Source organism: Dipodomys merriami, unplaced genomic scaffold, assembly GCF_024711535.1.
Source record: "Dipodomys merriami isolate MVZ:Mamm:240054 unplaced genomic scaffold, mDipMer1.0.p SCAF_21, whole genome shotgun sequence".
Taxonomy (NCBI): Eukaryota; Metazoa; Chordata; class Mammalia; order Rodentia; family Heteromyidae; genus Dipodomys; species Dipodomys merriami.
The window spans coordinates 26,648,105-26,672,059 of NW_027203493.1; the positions used below are offsets into that span (position 1 = coordinate 26,648,105).

Here is a 23,955-nt window from a genome sequence, read left to right on the forward strand (position 1 = left end):
GAAAACAGAGCCACCATCCCAACAAGAGAAATGAAATAAATGTCCTTGGGGTGATTTATAGAAATCTTTAAAACAAATAAATAAACAAACCCTGTTTTGAAGATATGATGTATGGGGTCTATTTAAACTAGTTCCATTTCTCTGCTCATATATTCCTCTCATCCTATCTCAGTTTGTCCCAAACTATAATTCCTAAACTGCTCTAACTACCAAAAAAAGCCAGCATGGCAAACACATCCTCCACATAACCACCTAAGAGTGCGCCCTAAAAACAGTCTCTCAGTATGTCACTCTCCTGCTTCTAAAACAGCTAAGGAACACTCAGACCCCTACAGAGAAGAGTTTTGAACTCCAGGGGACATAGACCAAGAAGGGTGTTGAACATGACTCAAGTGATATGAGAGTCTGAAGTACATTTCTTGAAATAAGCAACCCTTTATGTCTCTTTCATTTTCATCTTTTATTGGAGATGAGTGATATGAGAATATCCCTTTTCTCCCAAGGACACCAATTAAAAAGCAAAACGGCAATAGACATGTGGCCTCTCAGTGGTAGAAGAGCCATAGACAGTGCCATCTCAAGAATGCATGTCTATTTTTCATGAGAAATGGAAAGCTAGATGTTTGATAGGCCACATACATAGATTTTAAATATTAAAACTAATTCATGATTTTAAACATAGTGGCAAACCAACAATAACCTGCAGTTTCCACCTTTATCATGTTCCCTAAAGTCTCTGCTTCTTACAAATGCCTCAAGGCTGCCTTCCAGTGGGGGTGAGGGACTCTCCAGCCTACTCTCTTCCCAGTTCCCTGCTTGGCAGGTGGACACGCAGCCACAAGAACCTCTTCACAGAGCCTTGCTCCAAAACACTGGATAATAGCCATTTTGAACTCCTGTCTACCTTCCTAAGGGTGAAACCCTCTACCTCTTAAGAGAGAGATGTTATTGGCTAGAAGCACCTGGTTCTAACTAACCTTGATGAACTGACCATGTTTCAGATCATGAAGTTCCAAGTCCTTCTTACCAATTATTATAATTAATTTGCTACAAACTCAATCAATTACAAGAAGAGCTTAAAAAATTCTAAAAAATAGAATGCAACTGATTGAGCTGGTCATGGTGGCACACAGCTGTGAAATCCAGCCCAGACTCCTTAGCGACACTTTGTCTTTGAAAGGAGGAAGGAAAGAAGGGAGAGAAGGAGGAAAAGAGAAAGGAAAAGATAAAACCCAAATGTTCTAATTGAGTTCATTTTTTTCCAGAAAAAATAATTGAATAACTGTAAATTCATAAAGTATGAAATTATTCTTTATTCCCTCGGAATCCTCTTCATGGAGAATAAATTTTTCATTGCACATAGCTAGTGCTTGGTAAGTGGTTTCTGACCTAAAATAACTTACGTAAACATTATACTTTGTCAAGTCTGAAGCTTTCTCTCTCACACTGCAAAATCACAAAGGCACTTCTTACTATGAAAATCTTCCCATCCAGAACCACTCCCTCTCCTCACCTTCAATTTACAAAGCTCTGTATAAACTTGCTCTTCAGCCTGTTCCCTGAGTAAAACAAACTGGGATCCTGCCACAGCGCCTTTGTATTTCCTGTCTTCTCTATTGGGGATGCTCACCTTTCTTATTTTCTCATAGCTCTGTCTCTTTAATTCAGTGCATATGCCTCACCCTCATTAGATCCATCTAGAGTCCCTCCTCCACCCTTCTAATTTTATATATTTCTATCGTATTTACCATGATGTTTACTTTTGTCCTGATTTATTATGCCTCCCTCCACCAGAATATAAGCTTCCTGAGGACAAATCCTTTGTACATCCACTTCACCAATTAAAAAGTCTGTCAACATTCTTAGCTTCATGAATAAACATCTGAAATAGGTGATTGCCTGATAACTGAATTCTAATTGGACAGATAAGTCCATTGAAAATGAGCTAGTCTTGTCCCCGGAGTATCCAATTCATTGGCAGAGCAGAGCCTTTGAGCTCATGTCTTCTGCCTCTGCCTCCTGGCTCAGCACCAGTTCTATTGTACCACTCTCAGCGCTGCTGTAAGAGTCAATGATGCTCCACACCGAGCAGCTATTGAGGGATTTAATCTTTCATCAGTGACAAGCTCATCTGTCCTCATTTCTCTCCGCAGAACCAATCGAGTGAATGAATATCACACAGAAATGCAAGTGTTTCATGACTACTAATTCCAAAGGACATCAAAGAGAGTTTTTTCTATTCTCTAGGAGAATTCCATTGAATTTAAATGATTTTGTGCATAAATATTAATGGAATTGTGACTTTTATAGTTAAAAAAAGTAAAGGTTAATGGCTACATCTGCTATTTTTCCATTTCTCAAACACTAGGCAATCCAAAACCTAATATGCATATATACAAGCATGAGCAATTTGCCTAAAACATTATACTCTATTGCTATGATACTTCTTGTCTTCAATTAAGGTCAAAAGTCAGCTGAACAGCTTTATTTCCTCCAACAAAGATTTAAATTTTACTTAATTAGTGTGTTCCTGAAACCTCATTTTCTTACCAGAAGATCCATGTGTTCGTTTTCATTTCTGCCTGAATGTTGTTACTTTCCAATTCATGCCACAGCCTAACTACCCATCCTCTTGCTTTTCAGATAGACACATTTAACACCGCACTTTGCTGTGCATGAAGGTAAAAATGACAGGGACTTAGAAATCCTAGAGTCTTGTCACCTAGCAGAAGAATTTTCAGCTTTTAACTGCCTCTTTCAGAAAGCAGGTGGTCCCACTTACTGCATGAAAATATATGCCACTCATTCTGACTCCTCACTTCTTTATACATCTTGATAACTTACTCAACTAAAAACTTAAAGCGTTTTTTCAAAAAGAAGAAAAAGAAAGTCTGCTATGAACCAATACAATAAGTTTTTTAAAGAAAAGATAGATATTCACCACCCCATTTTACCTGCTCAAGACAGAAGCTCAAGGAAAAACCCTTCATTCCTCTTTCCTCTCCATGCCCCAACACTGCACACAGAACTACATGCAGCAACTCCTGAATTACTCTCTTCTCTCCATCAGTACCACCCTACCTAACATAGCCAAGAACCTCATTCTGTCACGGGATATAGATTCCACACAGCTGCAGCAACCTCCCAACTTTATCTCTGCCTCCATTTCTGACTGTTCGTTGTTCTAAACAACCAATGTAATCTTTCTAAAACACAATTAAAATTAGGTTGCACCTGTCTCTAAATCTCTTTCATAGGCCTTGGCATAAAGATTACACTTCTGTGCATTGCTTATGGAATCTTTCACAATCTGGCATCTTGATTACCTCTCCAGATTCATTATTTCTACTTTGCCCTGTCTTCCAACTCTTCTCTAACACTGGATTTCTCTTCTATTCTTTTTTAGTTAATTATCTTTAAGTAGTTGTACAAAGGGGTTTCAATTCAACCTATCTGTTTATGAACATGACACATCTTGATCAATGTCACCACCATTCTCCCCCATCTCTCAAGTTCTCACATCTCTCACCCTTTTACTTGTGTTTCATGCAGCACACTCTTCCATTCATGTTCTCCTTGGCTTTCTCAAACTATTATGCGTAACTCTCAGTGGGAAGGGTTCTCAACTCCTTTTGGGTGAGGTAGAGGGCCCTACTAGCTGTATTTCCTCTGTCAGAGTACTACCAATAGCCTGTCCCCACACATGTAGACATCACAAGTGTAGCTCACAATCTAAGGAATGCTGGTGATGGAATTCACATTTTGTTAGGACTGGAGTTCTAATCTAAAGCCCCTCTGATCCCAGGAGCACTTTATTTTCTGGAATGTGTAGATGTGTTTGAATATTTCAAAAGCAACATAGATAGATCTGTGTTAAAGCAAAATTCCAATCCTCCCTCCCTTCACAAATAAAAGTATTTTCACAATTTTTTTAAAAAAACTACTTTTTATAAAATAAGTCTTATGTTGAATCTCATTGTGAAGGAAGTTAGACTTTCAAATTTATATAACAAGTTTGGTTTATGTTATTGGACTGGTAATTTCCCAAGAGAAAATGATTTCCTTGGGCTGGCTTCACGAACCATGTAGTATTCTTCCAGAATCCCCCCTTTCCTCAGATTCTCCATGCAATGTTGTTTAATAAATTGTCTGCAAGTAAAAACATCACCACTTATCTATTTTCTTACTTCATTCATAACTAGGAAATCTTCTCTTTAGAGATTACAGAATGCACTCCACATAAACAATGCAATCTTTTTGTGTTATCCATAATAATTCCTTGATGAGAAAAATCTAGAAACTACTTCAAATGGTGGGAACGTACTTTTATCTATCATTTTCCCATCTGAAGAATTTGGAGGGATTGGGAAATTTCTACAGAGAAATACTTTCAGCCATGAGAAAAGAAAAGGGAGGGGAAGAGAGGAAAAAAGAAGGGAAGGGAAGAGAAGTGAATGGAAGGGAAGGAATGGCATGCCTTAAAATGTGAGAGATGTAAGTTGGTGTTCATATAAGTCATCCCATCTGCTCCATGACAGAGTAAACAATACCCATTAGCTTCATATTACCCCGACAGTGAAGTTCAAGTAAATTAAACAATTTAAAAAACAAAAACCCTACTCATCTAGAGCCAGGTACTGAACCCAGATATATTTCATCTCACAGTGGAAAATCCTTCCTGCCACAAGAACTTAGAAAACTGAAGAGATTGTTTTGAAATGCAACACTTTGTTTTTTAAAACACTGTCTCCTTACGAAGACAAGTGTCCTCTTCAGCGCCTCACAGTAACGAGGGAAGTTTTTTCCCTTATATCTTGACTTTCAGTTTCCTATCTAATTACAACTGAATTGTAATTTGATCTATAATTTAGGAATAAAATTGAAGAAAAAAAACAGAAGATTTACCATTATGTCTTATAGAGTTTCATATACTGGCAGACAGTTCAATTAGATTTAATCTGTGTTAATTAAGCTTTCTATTTTAACAAAGCTCTATATTAACAAATTTGAATCTGGAAAAAAAATAAACACTAAATCAGCAGTGCCACTAAGAGAGTTTAACAAGACAAATTCATCTTTGTTGCTCTTCCAATGTGCTCAATTGGTACTGTAAAAGAAAATCCATCACATATGACACATAGGTTAGAATTAATAACAGAGCACCAATTCCATTACATAAAAGAGACTTTTTTTCAATTACTACCTCCAGGTATTTTTTCAATGGTCTTTATATGTAAGTTTTCTATTTCACTTTATCTACCCACTTAAGCTATCCCTGGGAACTGACTTGGCTCTGTTACCTAGGGCGTTTCCAGATATTTTGCCGAGAAGCTCACTTCTAGTTGAAAGGAATCACAATCACCCATAATCCACCTTGGGCTGCTAAGTGCCTACCAGGTGAGCAATGCCTGTCTTTGGCTAGAAGGAACTCCATCACTGAATGAACTTTTCTGCGATTATTTCAATAATGACCTTGCCTGAGAGTAGCTGGAAACCGAGCAGAAATCGAAAACAGTGATTCCCAAAACAGTCAAAGAAGTTTCTCTGGCTCCCAGCTTTGGAAAAATGTAGTTAGAGGAATACATGATGTGGCGTGCAGAATGGCTGTAGAGACTGTTCCAATGTGCAATATTGTTCCACCATTATGCATCATCAGTGAAGGTAACTTTGGACTGGAACCTCAACTGCACCAGAAGGCTCTGGTGAATAGGCATCATTTTCTTTTAACCACCCAATCAAGAGGAAAATGACTGTTGTCTCATCCAGTCCAGCTAATCCTTTATGCCCTATCACCTCTTAATACCAAATTTCTACCTCAACAATGTCATCATCACCATTAGCATCATCATCATCATCATCACCATTGTTTTACATCAATTTTCTATTAAGTATCGAGCCCTGTGCCAGTTGTATTACAACCGCCTCTAATCTTCTGGAAAGATATGTGGTGGTGTTTATTTCAGTCTGAAAATTCCAAAACCTTTCCAACTATCACTATCCTCTAGGGCCTCCCCAGCGTAATACATACAGGGTAACACTGTCCCTGTGGAAAGGTCAATGTATTCCATGATAATTAGTGGAAATGAGCCATAAGGATTCTGAGTAGCCCTAACCAGAGTTGGAGAAGGAAACAAAAACAAACTTTTGTTCATTTAATATGCATTATTAAGTGAATGCTTCAATGTGATACAAACCTTTGCTATTTTCATGTGTTTGGGTAGAGACTAAACAGGAAACATCACAACCAGTCAAAACAAACACTATCTAGTTGTTCCAATGTCCATATTCTCCCTTCTCTGGCACAATGCTAGCCCTAATTTTCCAGTACTAGTCAATGCCATATGGTGCCCGTGATTTAGGACATTTCTAGACCTTGCCCTGCAGCCTCTATGTCAAAACTGTAATTACAGCAGAAGTGATTAATTTGCCTTTCTCAAAATGCAGGTAGTAAATAAGTATATTAGTAAAACAAATACAAGTGAAATAATATAACTGAAAGGCACATGTGATGTTGTGTTTGTATATGTTACTTATCCACACACACAAAAACTCCCCGCTGGTTTAAAATGTGTCCCTACAAATTAAAAATATTCAGCCTGCAAAAGAGGATGAGAAAAACTTCAGTAAATAAAAAATCTAAAGATCTAAATCTTATCCTTGATTTACTTTTTTTTTTTTTTTTTTGGTCCAGTCGTGGGGCCTGAACTCTGGGTCTGGGCACTGTCCCTCAGCTCTTTAGCTCAAGGCTAGCGCTCTACCACTTGAGCCACAACGCCACTTCTGGCTTTTTTTCTTTTTGCTTATGTGGTGCTGAGGAATCAACCCAGGGCCTCGTGCTTGCAAGGCAAGCGCTCTACCACTGAGCCACCTTCCCAGCCCTCAGTAATCTTCTTAATTTAATCATTATGCAACTTTTAATTCCTCTGGCTAGTGTCAAAGAAGAAGTAAAACTGAAACTAAGAACTACCAAAAGAAACTGAAAATGGAAATACTATGTAGCAGTAACAATGGCTATAATCAAATGAGAGTTATAAGGCAATATAAAATCAGTGGTTCCACTTGAATAATAAATGGAGAACAGTGAAAACAAATGAACTAAACATTTTTAAGAAACTGGTAATAATGCCAACAAAAAAATCCAAAATAAAGTAAGATGAAGAAATCAATGATCCTGAAATGAAAAATAGTAGACTGGTCAATGAAACTAAGAGCTATTTCATTAAAAAGATCAATAGATTACACAATCTCATGAGGAGTTAGAAGAAAATATACATTTATTTCACATTAGAAATGAAAGAGAACTAACCTCAAATATAAAATTTTTATTGAGAATGTAATGCTACTTGCCAAAAAATCCCCCACAAATCTCAGTAAAACTGTAGTTTTCTAAAATATATAAACCAATCTAAATAAGAGTCTCAAATTATACAGAAATTATGCTGTAAAAAATGGAAAATATTCAATAACAAAAATTTCCTCAGCATCTACAAAAACATATTAGCAACCCAAATGATGGCTGTATTTTTCAAAATGAATATATTCTGTACTAAGTATTTTCTATAGTTTTCCAATTACATTTAAATATCATTTTAAAATTGAATTATTTTCAAGCTAATTCCATTAAGAACATTTACAGGAGAGGTATGGCCTATAATTTTAACCCAGTCCAAAGCATACAGCAATTTCCAAATACAGACCATATATTTCAGGCTTACATCTAAAGTCCTACCCAATGAGGAAAAGTTAAAATCTTTTCCTCCAAGGTTCAGAACAAGACAAGAATCCCCCACTTACTTTATTCTATTCAATATAGTGAGTCATTAGGAATGAGAGAAGAAAAACAATAGAGAGACAGAGAGAGAGAGAAATTTGAAAGGAAAAAGTTAAGTTATCCCTGATTGCAGAAGACATGATTTAAAACAAACTGTTAGAATTAGTTCATTAAAGTTTCAGGATACCTCAGCAACTACAAAATTTAATAGTGTAGGTAAGCAGTCACAGCAAACTAACCAAAGAAATCAAGGAAACAATTACATTTATGATAGTTACCAAAGAACAAATTCTTAGTACTAAATTTAAACAATAAATTGAAAAATATCTACTCTGAAAACCATAATACATTGATAAAAAGAAATTGATACAATAGGGAAATATCTCATACTCAATACTATTAAAATGTCCGTAATGGTACTGGTAGGAAAGCAGATGCACATACAAATAGAACAGAAATGAGAACTCAGAAATAAATCCATGTTTTCACAGGCAACTGATATCTACCAGCAATACCAGGAACACACAATGAAGAAAGGACAATGTTTTCAATAAGTGAGGTTGAGAAAAGTGGATATTCACATGTAGAAAAATTAAATCAGACCCTTATCTCACACCATAGGTGAAAATCAACTCAAAATGGGCTAAAGACAAATGTTAGGACTGAAACTATGGAAATCCTGGGGGATATGATGGAAAAGGCCATGTAGCATTCATCTGGGCAGTGCCTCTTTTTTAAATGATCTCAACAGCACAGGAAACAGACACAAAAATAGGCAGTTGGTGCCACAAGTAACTAAAATCCTCTGCATAGCAAATCAAACCATCAAAAGTGATGAGGCAGCACCCTAATGAAAATGTTTCCAAATTATTAACCTAATAAGAGGTTAATATTCAAAAATATATAGATATCAAAGCAAGAAAATAAATAACCCCATAAAAATCAAGCAACTTATCTGAGAGATATTTTCCAAAAGGAGTTACACAAATGGACAAAAAGGCCAATAGGTGAATGTTTTAAATGTTTAATAAATAGTGATATTATTAATCAACAGGGCAATACAAATTAAACCACACTGAGATTATACATCTTATCTGTTTCATGGCTATTGTCAAAAAGATAAAGATTAGTGCTGGCAGGAATGTGACCCTCACATAGTATTGATAGGAATTAGAATCAATGAACAAAGTATGAAAGTTCTTCAAAGAAGTAAATATGTAACTACCATATGATCTTGCAATCCCAAAGGAAGGAAAATGCACTCCTATGTCTTACTCAATATTATTCAAAGATACAAATCAGACTATTGATCATTAATGAATGAACAGTGATACACACAGAGATATAATGTATATACATATATACATATATATCGATATGTATTTATACATACACACACACACACACACACACACACACACACACACACACGGAATACTACTCAGCTATAATGATGAATGATATACTGTCATTTCAACAACCTAGGTGAATCTGAAAGAAATAATGCTGGTGAAATAAGCCAGGTGTGTATGAGTGTGTGTGTGTGTGTGTGTGTGTGTGTGTGTATACATATGTATACATATAGATATATATGTATATATGTATATACATATATATGTGTGTGTGTGTGTGTGTACACACACACACACACACATCCTGAGTAGCTAGGATTATAGACATAAGCCACTGGCATTAGGTTCTTGATATATTTTTGTAAAGTTTTTGTAAAGCTTTGTAAAGTTTTAGCAAGGATTTATTGTAGTATTAGAGGGCTAAAACACAGAGAAATAAAGAAAAGAATAAAAGAGAAAAGGAAAGAAAAGAGATATTTCCTTCTTCCTGTGTACAGAATCAAGACTTTTAGATATTATACTTATTAGATAAAAAGAACATAGTAAAAATCATGAGGATTGCCTGCTGTCTTACTTCCTTTGTCCTTTAATCAAGACCTTTCATATATTTATCATCCATTAGTGCACTAATAAAATAACACAAACATTGCTAGTATAATTTTTGGAATTTCAGAGAAAAGATTTTCAAAATTTTCAAATTATAAACTCTACAAGTAACCAACCAAAGCAGGTTAAAAAATTAAAATTCAAGGCACATGATATAAAATCAGCAAATATTTTCTTTAAACAATCCACATAAAAAATTAGCTAAATTTATTACCAAAACTAGAACAAAAACGTAAGAGACAACTACAAACCATGCCACTCATATGAATATAGACTTTAACAATATAGTTTCATCACAAATCCAGTAATTCAGAAAGTATTTTACACAGCATAGCCATGCAGTATTTATCCCAGAAATACAAGCTTGGTTTTACATTCAAAAATTAATTTATGGACTGGGAATGTGGCTTAATGGTAGAGTGTTTGCCTAGCATGCCTGAATCCCTGGGTTTGTTTCCTCAATACCACATAAACAGAAAAAGCTGGACGTGGTGACTCAAATGGTACAGTGCTAGCCTTGAGCAAAAGAAGCTGAGTTGAAGCCCTAGGACTGAGAAAAAATTAATTTGTTTAATATGACACATTAATAAAATAGAGAGTAAAAACAACATGATTATCCTAGTAGATGGAGAAATAGTATATATATATATATATATATTTTTTTTTTTTTTAAAAAAGGAGCTGAGCGCTGGTGGCTTACACTTGTAATCCTAGCTACTCAGGAGGCTGAGGATTGTGGTGCAAAGTCAGTCTGGGCAGAAAAGTCCATGAAACTCATCTCCAATAAACTACCAGAAAACTGCTGTGGCTCAAGTAGTGGAACACTAGCCTTGAGTTGAAGAGCTGAGGGACAGCGCCCAGGCCCAGAGTTCAAGCCCTAGGACTGACAAAAAAAAAAAAAAAAAGTAATGCTCCTTTGCAATAAAACACTGAATAATAAGGAATAGAAGGGAACACATTCACCCTAACAAAGACTATCCACCAAAAAAAAACTCCTTCAACCACGTTGAGTCTCTATGAGCCCACAGCTAGTACATATGCTTCCTGGTAAAAATTGAAAGCCTTCTCCTTATGATCAATAATGTTGCCTTTCACTATTTCTATTCAAGAGCCTACTTATTCAAGGTAATTAGGCAAAAAAATTAAATAAAGGCATCCAGGTAAGAAGGAAGACATGATCTCTATTTGAAAACAAGGTCATCTCATGAAAAACCCTAAGAAATCCAAAAGAGTGGAGGTGGTAGACAGAGAATCTATCATAACAAGTAAATAATCTTAACCTAGATGCTAAAATGTAAAATCAATATGCAAAAATGCAATTGCTTTTCTATGCAATAGTTATGAGTAACCACAAAATAAAATTAAGACAATAATGCCATATACAATAACATCAAAAATACCTAGGAATACATTTAAAGCCATGAAAATTAATATCATGAAAACTAAAAGCTGTTGAAATAAATTAATGAAGACCTAAATAAATAGAAGGATACTTCATATTTACAAATTGAAGGGGAGGTCTTTAGGGGAAACAGAAATTTTCTAAAATTGATTGTGGTAATAAACATATAACTTTGTGAATAAACTAAAGCTATGGATCCATAGAACTAATAAAATCAAGAATTTTATAATACTTATCATATTTTTAATATGGCAAACATATTTAATTCATCCTGATTATAAGTTATAAAATCAGGTTCTCACAAGAGAGAACCTCAAAAGGAACCAAGATAACTGACAATCTACCCATCAGATGCCTAAATTCTCTGCCACTGAATAAAGAAGAGTCCCAAATCTTTGGTCATCTTATTGTACACCTGGCCATATGACCATGCCAAGTGTCTGTAGGACATTTTTATCTATTAGATCCTGGAATCCTTGTAAAAGAACCTGGATGATGGAGGATTTTTCTTTTCTCAGATGGCTGAGATCTGAGATTTGCTGTTCAAAGCAAGCAGAAAAGTCCATGAGACTCTTTATCTCCAACTAACTAGCAAAAGTTGGAAGTGAAGCTATGACTCAAATGATAGAACCTTAGCCTTGAACAAAAATAAAAAAGGTGAGAGGCAAGGCCTATTACCTAGCACAAAAGAAGGGGGACAAAGGGGTGACTCAATTGGTAAATCATCTGCTAGCAGCTTCATCAGAAATACAGTCGACATACCAGCATATATAAAACTGTTAGCAAAAGTTTTAAATTGCTTTTTAGGCTACCTAATAATCATTATTTTGAACTCCATTGGTAGGTTGATCTTTCTCAAACTTAAAATCCATTTCCTGAAGAATGGAAAGGGTAACATTGATCAAGATGCATTGTACTCATAAATGTACATGTTGAATTGAAACACATTTGTACAACTATTTCAAGATAATAAAAATTAAGGAAAAGATCATTACCAAGAGGATCCTCCATACACCGTTGGTTTAGAATATAAATTAGTAAAATCACTGTAAAACTATGCATAGATACGCCTCAAAAAAGAACACCACTCTTGGGTAGACATCCAGAGGAAAAGAAACTAGTTTATAATAGAGATAGATACTGCCACACACGGGTGTTTATTGAAGCACTAGTCACAATGGCCAAGCTTTGAAATCAACCTAGCTGCCCAACACCAGATAAATGGGTAAAGACAATGTATAAACACACTATGGAATATTACTTGATCCCAAGGAAGAATGAAATGATGAGTGGAAATGGAGAAATCATCTTAAATGAAAGCTATACTGTGATTTAAAAAAAACAAATGTGATATGTTTTCTCTCAGATTTCTTTTCATGGAAAGCATAAAAATAAAAGGGAGACCACTTGGTGGGGGGTAACTAGTGGGCTAAAAGAAGTTGAGGGGTGAGAAGACAATTGAACTATATGTCATGTATGAAAAGGTCATAATGCAACCCTATTTTAAAAATTGTAAGCAAGATAGGAAAGAGATGGGAGATGAGGGATAATTGAGATTGATAGAAGGGTAAACATGATCAAAGTGTATTAAATGCATGTATGGAAATATCACAATGAAACTCTTCAAACTGCAGAAATAATATGTGCATAAAATAAATAAGAAAATGAATCCATTATGTATGGGGACTTGAGTACAAATTTTTCAACGTGGCACTGAGCATTTGCAATCATACTGGCTTCTATTTACCTCCATAACATCACCCCTCATTGCCCAACTCAAACTCTAATGTTTTGCAGATGACACACTCGTATTTCCCAACCACTTACACACAGACATGATCCTTCTTAAAATCCCAGCATCCTGTTTCTGCAATGTTGTCCCGTCTCTCACATCCCCTCTACCATTCAAATCAATCTGATTTCCTTATACAACCATTATTCTTTTGAGGCCTCTCCTGGATGATCCATCCCTAAATAGAAGTGACTCTGCCTATCTTTATTTCCTAAAAATAACTCCCAGTATTACATCTACAATCCATTATGGTATTTATTCATTTATGTTATTTAGTCATCCATATCGCCTTCTAGCTTAGGGATTCTTGGAGGAAAAATTCAGAAATATTCACTTTAATATAAGCAGTTTCCACTGAAAGGTGGTTAAATAAAACTAATTAGCTTGCTTAATCACCAAACTGTAATAGATAGTGTAAGTTCTATAGGAACAAAGCCAACCCAAGGACAGGTGAAAATACACTCATGAATTGGCCTTGGAGAACAAACATAATGCCATCTTCCACAAAGTAAATTCATTCCCCCCCCCCCTCTCTCAAGTTTGTACTCAACCACATGTTTACTAGGAAGGGGCTTGTTCTACACTTGAGCCATGTTCCAGCTTTTGGGTTGTTTTTGTTTTGTTTGTTTTAGCTATTTTTCAGATAGATTCTCATGTTTTTGCCCAGGGCTAGCCTCAGACAACAATCCTCCTAAATCTTTCTCCATAGATGGATTCAAAAATGTAATGGATTGTTTTTAAGATGTAGTCTCACTAACCTTTTGGCCTACACTGGCCTCAAACAACAATTCTTCCGATCTGAGCCACTGGAGTAGCTGGGTTGCAGGCATATATCACAATATGTGTCCACCCCCTCAAAAAAAATGTAATTTCTTAATACAATATAAATTCATTCATATATTTATGAACATTCCAGCTAGCTAAAAGCTTCCATTGAGCTTCTACCTCTAAACCCAGGGCATGTTACACAGTCTAAGAAGATTTTCAAAAATAGAAAGTCCTCTCTTACCTGTGTTCCAATTCTCGAATGGACAGTATCACTCCTGATGTCGATGGCTTCTGCTGTACAGTGGCCAAAAACGTGAAGTCACTCTTATTTCGGAACAACTGAATTAATTTCTCACTCACATGAGGGGCAGCATGGACTTCTCTGTCTATATCTAAGAATAAAAAAAAGGAGGTCAATGGAAAGACATAGGAGGAGAGAAGATTAAGAGAAGGAGAAAGAGAATTAAGAAATACAGAAGGAGAAAGAAAGGGAACAGGAGAAGACAGGGAGAAAGGACCGCTGTTATAAATGCATGCTCAAGAATCCAGATTGCATTTTTCCCCTCTTATCATGAACTTTGATTTTCAGGTGCCATACAGTCCATACACTCACAGTCCTTCAGTTAAATAAAACCAGAAATGCTATCTCTGTTACATTGTCTCCTTGTCATTTTGACAGGTTCATAATTGGTCAGTGACTTTCTGACATGAATTGGAATGGGACACTGAGCAATTTAACCTGCTACAAGCCATTTAAGCTGCTGTAAATAAGATGAGATAAACAGAGTCCTAAAATTCAGAGAATCTTGGTCCTAACAGAACTCATATCCACTCAGCAATCATCAATTTTAATTTCCCATGGACTCAATTTTCATCTCCGCACTGTGCACCTAAAAGGTCTATCTTTGCCTTGTACCTGGTGGAGATTACTAGCACTCATAAGGCCAGACAACTCTGCTTTTGCTTAAAGAATAAATATAAGACATACTCATGATCTGTAAGCGTGCCTGGAATTTCTCTGTAAACATACAATGGATTACTTTCCTCATGAAATATTTATTAAAGTTGAAACCAATTCAGCAGGTCCAGAAGTATGTGAGTCTAGCTAGAGCTGCTCCTGGTTAGAAGTTGCTCTCTCTAAAATCAGCATGATAAGAGACATCCATTACTTCATACCCAGACTTGCCCTTCTTCATGGTCAGCAGAGTGATATCGCAGTATTTCACACGCATTTACGGGCATCATAAAAGAGAACCAAGAGGACAAAGTTAGAGAAGGCTATTCAAAGGATGCTGAAGGACCATCAGAGGTGTATGGCAGCATCCTCCTGCAATGCTGACCATGCCTTCTGACTGCCTTAAAACTACTTGATTATTCCTCTAGGTCTAAGTGGAGAGTCTGTGGAAAACATAGGCTGTCAAAGGCTGCATTGCCCAAGCAACATTGCACACTTCATATAACAACTTTAAAGAATCTCGGCTCAAACTGATGTTTGGGAAAGATGCTTGAATTCTTGGGGTCAGTCTCTTCTGCGAATAGCAGCAATGAGCTTTATGATGTCTCAAAGCTCCTAGCTTAGCCCATTATTCTATGAATGCTGCTTCACCTATGTAACACAGGCAGGGGGAATAAAACAAGTCTTTTCCAGCTGAGAAAGTCAGAGATACGGATGGCAGAAGCCAAGCAAACCTATACACAAAGTCACCTAGCCAAGCAGAGCCTTCTTTTAGAACACAACCTACTTTCACATACTTGCTTTTCTGTCCAAAGAGAGGCCAGGGCTGCATTACTGCTAAGGGGCATATTTTCAGCATTGTAAAAGAATGCAGTCATTATAGAGAATGTATATATATGAAGATGGAACCAGGTCAGTTGAGGGAATGGGTGGGGATTGGAGAGATGGGAGAGAATGATGAAAGGGAGTAACATTGGTCAAGATTCACTGTACTCACAAGCTGACATGTTGAATTGAACCTCTTGTACAGGCTCTTAAAGATAATTTTTTAAAAATAAAATTTTTTAAAAGACTGAAATGAGTCACACTGAGCTAGACATGGTAGTTTACACTTGTAATAGCAGCTACTCAGGAGGCAGAGGCTGGATAGCCTCAGGCAAAAGTTTGGGAGATCTTATTCCCAAAACAAATACAAACAAAAGGGTTGTGTGACATAAGTGGTAGGAGTTTTTAATTCCATCCTTAGAAGGGAGTAAGAGGAGGAGGAAGGAGGGGAAGAGGAGGAAGAGGTTTGGAGAAGGATGAGGAGGATGAAGAGAAGGAGGAGGGGGGGAGAAGGAGGAGGAGGAGGAGGAGGAGGAGGAGGAGGAGGAGGAGGAGGGGGAGGAGGAGGAGGAGGAGGGGGAGGAGGAGGGGGGGAGGAGGAGGGGGAGGGAGAGGAGGAGGAGGAGAAGGGGGAGGAGGAGGAGGAGGGAGAGGGGGAGGAGGAGGGGGGAGGAGGGGGAGGGGGAGGAGGAGGAAATGATGCCTCCATGAGCTGCCTGTAATCCCAGCACTAGAGAAGCTGAAATCGAAGCATTATGACTTCCAAGCCAGTCTGGAATATACAGGAAGAACTTGATTCAGAACTTTAAAAATAATTTTTAAAAAATAAACAAATAGTCTTTCCTTCTCTTTCCCAGCACCCTTCTCTTTTCTAGCTCTCTCTCTCTGCTCTTTTCTAGCTCTTTCTCAGCTCTTTCCTTCTCTTCTCTTTCCTAGCTTGCTCTTTCCCACCTCTTTCCCAGATGCTCTCTTTTCTAGCTCTTTTCTCTCTCTTTCCCAGCTCTCTTTTTCCCCAGCTCTCCCAGCTCTCTTTCCCAGGCCTTTCCCCACTGCGTAGAGGACCAAGATGGCCTGGTGCCAGCCGGAACAATGAATAAACCTACTCCTTACCTGAATACCACGTGTGTGGTGCTGTTCTTAACTCGACTACCTCTTTTTAAAAACATAACATTATAAAAATAAAAATAAACCAAATCGGCCGCGCGCTGGTGGCTCACACCTGTAATCCTAGCTACTCAAGAAGCTGAGATCTGAGTATCTCATGGTTCAAAGCCAGCTTCAGGCAGCAAAGTCCACGAGACTATTATCTCCAATAAACTACTTTAAAAAATCTGGAAATGTTGCTGTGGCTCAAGTGATAGAGCACTAGTATTAAGCATAGAGAGGCTCAAGGACTGTGCCCAGACCCTGAGTTCAAGCCCCAGGACCAGCAAAATTAGAAATAAATAATAAAACATAATACTGTGCTTTCTACAGAATTATACCTCAAGACTTTCTAGAATGATATTCCAAATTTATTGACTGCATTGACAAATTATTTTGCGAACTAGGAAATATCGACAAATTTTATTAACTGATTTTTATTTGATTACTGTTGCTCAAAGAAAAAAAACACCTCTTAATAAAATTCACCTAGAATTTAGTGCCAGAAAAAAATATTCTTTTAATTTATCTGCCTACTTTTTCCGTTCTTTACTCATCAATTAGGACTCCACTTACTAGTAGTAGCTGCCTGGAACAACTCCTTACCAGACTCTAAGGCTTAGGCTCACAGCTAAAGGGCCAGGATCAATCAGTAATGCCTACAACAGGGAAAGGGTGTGAATATTATATTAAGTGTGGGAGTCCTCATCTTTCACTTAATTCTCATGGTGAAATATCCAACCCTTTGGTCAATGACCTTCAAATTTAAATCTGCAACCCTAAACTCTCCCTTAAGCAACAGATTCACATATTCAATTTCCTGGTTAAGATCTCAATGTGAATATCTAATAAACATTTCAAACCCTGTTCCCATAGAGAGCTCCTGTGCTCTCTCCAACCTGCATCTTCTCTCCTCCAGTCCTAGTCAATAAATGATAACATGCAGATCCTGAAGAAAAACAAGTCGAAATCGCCCTTGATTCCTCCCACATTGCAATCCAAGGCTACCACGAGGTTTCCCTCATCTGGAATCTGTCTGCTGCTTCCTCACTTTCATTCTTCCAACTCTTCATTCTCTCAGTCACTGTCATCATTCTTGACACACTGGTAATCGTGTCCTGACTGGCTCCTTGCCTCTGTATGGCCATCTTTTTCTTGGTTTCTCACAGCAGCAAAAATGCCTTTATTAAAGTACATGTCTGAATCACCTCAGCCTCCTGCTCAAAATTCTCCAATGGGTTTTCCACTGCTCTCAGAGTCAAACACAGACTCATGAACACGACCTGCAAACATCACAGATTCTGACCTGCCCCTGACTCTGATCTCACACCCTCCACTCTGCTGACAAAGCCCAGCCCTGCCTTCCGGAGATCTCACAACTCCTCTGCCTACTTCCGACTCCTCCAGCTCTTGCGGCCAGTGCCACCTCCTAGCCACTCACTCCAAAGCAGGTTCTCCAGTGTTGTCTAACACACTGTTCTAGTTATTTTCTCCGTGTAACTCATCCTAATACATGGATTGTGATCAATCACATTTCCTGACATTTTGTTCCATATTTCTTGTTTAGTGTCATTTTCTTTCTCCACTAGAATCCAAGCTCCACGAAGGCAGGTGTTCTTATTAAATCACTCGGGGACCCACTATTCTTAGTGCCTGACACACTAAACTGGCAGCCAGTAAAGAGGTATTCATTAATGTCTTTTCCATTTACTTGTCTCATTTATATTATTACTTTAAATGACCATATATGTGACAGTCAAAAAATAATATGGTTCCTTTTGGAAAATCAGGAGATAAACAAGTCCTTCTCAAATGCCAACAGCCATCATTTAAAGGAAATATTTTGGCTGGGCATTGGTGGCTCATGTGTATAATCCTGATTAGTCAGGAGGCTGAGATCTGAGGATCAAAGTTCAAAGCCACACTGGACAGGAAAGTCCATGAAACTCTTTTTTTTTTTTTTAATTGTATTTTATTTTATTTGAGAACATACTGTACAGAGGGGCTACAATTACATGGGCAGGATAATGCATACATTTCTTACCAAGCATTGCAGCCTCCTCCTTTGTTTACCCTTCACTTCCCTTCCCCGCCTCCCCCCTCCCCCCACCCAATTTTACCCCCCTCCCCCCACCCAATTATACCCCCCTCCCCCCCCCACACCGACATTGTAAAGCTGGTTTTGACATGACATTTTGTACTTCTCATTGTTGCAACAGGTCCACCTGAATCCTTAAACGACTTGTTTGTCCCCATCTCCTCCACATGTTATACTGACATCAAATATAGTGAAAGCGGGGGTTACACTGTGGGGGAGGGACATACAAAGCAACAAAGAAATAATCTTATAAATGCGTTAGAAACACATGCATGAAAGAAACGAAAACATTAAAATACATATTTAAGGGTTCATTTTCCTAACATCACATTATCTGAGTCCATGAAACTCTTATCTCCAATTAACCACCAGAAAGCTGGAAGTGACACTGTGATCCAAGTAGTAGAGCACTAGCCTTGAGCTGAAGAGTTCAGGGACAGCACCCAGGCCCAGAATTCAAGCCTCACGACCAACAAAAAAAAAAGTTCAAAGCCAGCCCAGACAGGAAATTTTGTGAAACTCTTATCTATAATTAACAAGAAAAAATTCAGAAATGGAGCTGTGGCTCAAGTGGTAAAGCACTACTCGTGAGTAAAAAGCTGACCAGGCTCAGGCCCTAAGTTCATGTCCCAGTATCAGCACAAAAAAGAAAATTGGTACTCATTCTTTTCTCCCACCTTACAGCTCATCCCCAACAATGGGAGCCAGGCTTCTCTTCACAAAACCATCCTTCATAGAGGAACATTCTTTTGTTGGATTTTCTGGTTTCTCTTGATAAACAATTGGCACGCTGAAGTAAAGAAACCCCATTAACACTCACTGGAATGATATGAAAGGAACATTTATTTTGATACATGATGCTTTGTTGCATTCTCATTTTCAGAAAAGCCTATTCAAGTAAACATTTATTATAACTTGGCCAATAAAAGAAGACACTTCTTAAAATACAGATTCAAGAATATCAGACCACTCTTTAGGTAAGGGAGAGAACTCTGAGCTGGTGGCCTTGGATAAGGTACTTTACCTTTTTGTACTCCATACCCAACACAGAAAACTGACAAGACTGAAATCCATGGTCTCCAAGTTGTTTCCTGCTACTCACTTTCTCCTAGAACTAGCCGCCTAGTGAAGGAGAATTGACATGGTTTCAAACACCCATAAACCACACAGATTCCACAGCTTTTCTCCTTTGCTTATTTTCCCAATTAACATCAAATATAAAACTTTCAATTACTGAAAAGAGTGGCATGCCACCTACTTTGGAGAAGCCTGTTTTACTTCCCCATGGAGTTAAAAAAAATTAATAAATTGAAATAAAGTAATAAACCCTACAGTGAATGTTGTACTTCTGTAGTCACCAGGATGGTGTGTGTGTGTGTGTGTGTGTTGGCTGAATGACTTGAGAATATTTAATCTACTCAAAGCAACAAGAAAAACAAGTAGGGTGGATACAGCTCGTAAGAAGTGTTGAATGTAGATATCAAGTTAAAAATCTGTGAAATGTGTTAAATATAGACCAAACAAACAAAACCTAAGTGTGCTGGATATAGATTCAAAGGGTTTGATAAGAGTGTAGCTTCCAAATAGAAGGGAGTGCAAAAAAAAACCAAAAACAAGTCATATGTACAAACCATGCCATCTTCAGAACAGCAGCTATGTTATCACTAAAGATGCCCATCACAGACATGCATTACACTCCTGTGTGTGGTCCCACGTGCACTCTCTCCAAGAAAATTCATTGCTGTTCACCAGTTTAACTGGTGAGCCACAGCTGCAGGCAAGATGCTGGCTCCAAAGCCCCACCCTTCCTCCTGATTCTAGCCTAAACTCAGTCCTTGTGACCCTAATCATCATCAGGGATGCTGATGCAGCAGAGAGAAAGAGAAAAACTGAATACATAGAGCATGTCTCAATAGAAATAGCTCAGGGTGTCTTTCTGCCCTGCTTGAACCCCACCCTACGTGTACTGACCTCCTGGATACTGCAAATTCATTAATTAAACCACGTGATGTAAGCGTCTGAATTTGGTCTGTCTTCTGACTTCTGGGATACACTTAGAGGTGACATTGCTCTGTGCATCAACCAACCAAAAATGAACATTTTCCCGTCTGTTTTTAAAGAGGAAAAAAAGAAAAAAGAATGCTGTGCCAAATACCCAAGAGATTTGGCATGATCTAGTTAAGAAGTGCTAACTCAGCAGCAAGGGTTAAGTGCTTTACTTTTCCATGGATGACAATAGCATTAGTCATTTTTAAAGAAAGACTAAAAATGCTAATGTGAGATTAAACATGAGCCAAGAAAAGGGGTGTTGGGTGAAGGAAGGAGACTGAGAGTGAAAGTAGGAAGGAGATTAAATGATATTCACACAGTTCTCTCTGCAGAAAGTAGAAGACTTTGTTTCCTTCTTCTCAGATGCAGGGTGAAGATGGCAGTGAATTTCACTGCCAACAAATATGTGACTATGTGTCCTCTGTGCCAGACACTGTGATGGGCACTGGAAAATGAAAGTCAAATTCCCAATTTCTACCCTGAATGACAGATGCATACACAAGACAGGTTCCTGGTAATCATGACTACACAACAGGGCTGGACACAAAGGACAAGGGAGGTCTCTGGAGGTTAGGAATGATACCATAGACCCTGGCTCTAAAAATAAATAAGCTATTACTGGGCCAGAGTAAAAGGAAGAAGAGGGTATTCATTGATGGATCACTGTGTGGATCTAAAAGCCCACGTCTTACATTATCCTGCCATTTTTCTTTCTCTGCAAGCATATCTCTCCCTAATAGTTGAACAGGGAAAGTATCTACTCACCCTCCAATATGGGAAGGAATTCTCAGGCATGTGACCAGACAGGGGGCACAAGATTACTACAAAGCAGAATAACAGGCAATATCCCCACTAGTGTACCAGCTAAGGATCAGTGAATCCAGGTAACAAAATCAGCAGCAGCCAGAAACATGACAAAATAAACACGCGGGATGGCCCATCATAACCCTGACTGACAGAGAATGAAAGGCAATGCTGAAGTATTTACATACAGCTAAGGCATGTGCTTCTAGCCTGGGTCCCACTTAAGCTAATAAATGACAAGATGGGTCCCCAAAGGAAAAGCAGTCTTTGTTCATTTGAGATGGTTGCTGGCTTTTTATTTCTGAGTAAGGAGGCAATTCACCGATTCAAACTACCAACCACCCACATAGTAATTCCTTCCGTGGGGAAGGAAGGAGTGAATCTCTTCTCCCACTGTGAGGTCTTGTGACCTGTCTTTGAGAATTATCAGCCATTATTAATCCAAGCATCTTTCAAACAAGGAGAAATCACAAGCAGAAAGTTCTGGGAATACCTGGAGAATTCCAGTTCATGTGTAAGGGGTTTTCATCTCCATGAAGAAGCATGCAATGACATTCCACTAAACCTCCTTGAGAACCTCAGGCTAAAGTGAGAAAGAACAAAAGTGTTTGGTTTATCAGAGTACCATGTGCAGGGGTAATGCTCTGCACATATCATTGCACTTATGATCACCTTAGGAGGTGCATATTATTATTATTATTATTGATAAACAAGGGAAGACTTACAGAAATTAAACACTATTCTAATGGATAATGGACTAAGAAGACAAGGTAGAGAGATTCCAACCCAGAAGGTTGGTTCTACAGGTCCCACTCTTTTTTTTTAATGTTTTTTAAACCTTATTTAATTAAAACCATCTTTTTGTAAAAAAATGTTCATTATCTTTCAGTACTTATACAAAGGATTTGCCACTTAACAAAGCAGTTTATTAATATAATAGATCTTAATCAATGTCAGCCCTTTCAACTGTACTGTCTGCTAATGGCCAAGATACATGATCCCAGCACTTGATATGTATAAATTAAAGATAAATCATATATATACATATATGTATAATCAATACCTGCTGTCCCTTTATGTTCACTCAGGAAACATTTATTGCATACCTGAATGGACCATCTATTTCTATATCCTTATAAGGTATTTCTGAGATAAGTCCTCATAAGGGATATAGGAATGGATATAGACAAAGACATAGATATAGATACATGTAGATTGATATATGAGTATATTCCTCATAAGGGAGACAGACAGATACATACATACATACATACATACACACATGCATGCATACATACATACATATATACTTCGTAAGATTTATATTTTTTTTATTTTACAGGTGAAAGAAACTGAGACACAAAGAAGTTTCATGTCAGCCAAGGGTCATAAGGCAAATGAATACAGGGAAAGTTGATTCGTGCCCATCAGAAGCAAAAATCTTATGGCTTTTACCTAGTACTCTGCTTATTTTTAATTCACCTCTGCCCTCGCCCCTCTTCCTTCTCCTCATCATCATTACTACTACTACTACTATTACTACTACTGCTACTACTACTACCACTACTACTATCCTTGTCTTTGTTCTCCACCTTCTTCTTCATCTCCACCATCTCTCTCTCCTTTTCCTTCTCCATCACTCTCTCCCACTCCCTCCTTCCCTGCCCTCCAGTCCACCATCATGACCACCATGCATTTCCCTTCTTCCTAGATCCACATCACAACATCCTTATCAGCAGTAACCTCCCACTTCTCTCACACTCTTTTGAGTACCAGCTCAGTAGTTACTCAGGCATCTTTCTCTGACCACTTCAGGCTAGCTAGAGTCCCTTGTATTTTTTTCTTCATTGTACTTACCACAATCATCTGCTTTGTGTGCATGTTTTTATGTGTGGTTATTTTATTGATGGATAGTTTGTTCAGTGCATTGTAAATCCCATGAGGAATTATTTACCACTGTGTACTTCCCACCTAGTGAGTACAGTGCCTAGCACAAGGAAAAGCCTCAACCATCGACCATCTTGCATTAATAAAGCATAGCTGGACTCCAGACTCTGGAACATGACATAGGAAAAGAGATTTCACAGAGAGATAAAGCCAACTTGTTAGAATATAGTATATTAAAATAATGAGCTGTCTAAGGAATAATAAAGTCAGCTAAGCATACCCAATCTTCCATTAAGAAACTAAGCCTAAGGAATCCTGTGACACATGGTATTAATCAATTCTTTTTTTGTAATTACTGTGTGACTCAGTCAAAAGATATTCTAGTACCTCCATAATTTTACTAATTGGATAGATACCAGGCTCCAGCACTGTAAGGCAGCTGAGCCCTTCTTTATAAACATTTGATGAAACCGCTAAGAAAAATTCAACATACCTCTTCAGTT

At 37.8% G+C, this 23,955-nt stretch overlaps 1 protein-coding gene across 2 annotated transcripts in view; it reads right to left on the reverse strand.

The window, feature by feature from the left end:
* Nell1 (neural EGFL like 1) overlaps window positions 1-23,955 on the reverse strand; it is an 824,312-nt gene that overhangs the window by 725,945 nt on the left and 74,412 nt on the right. For both annotated transcript variants that reach the window (XM_070032057.1, XM_070032056.1), the window contains exon 3: window positions 13,933-14,083. In XM_070032057.1, coding sequence (XP_069888158.1) covers window positions 13,933-14,083 — 151 coding nt within the window. The remainder of the gene's footprint in view (window positions 1-13,932; window positions 14,084-23,955) is intronic.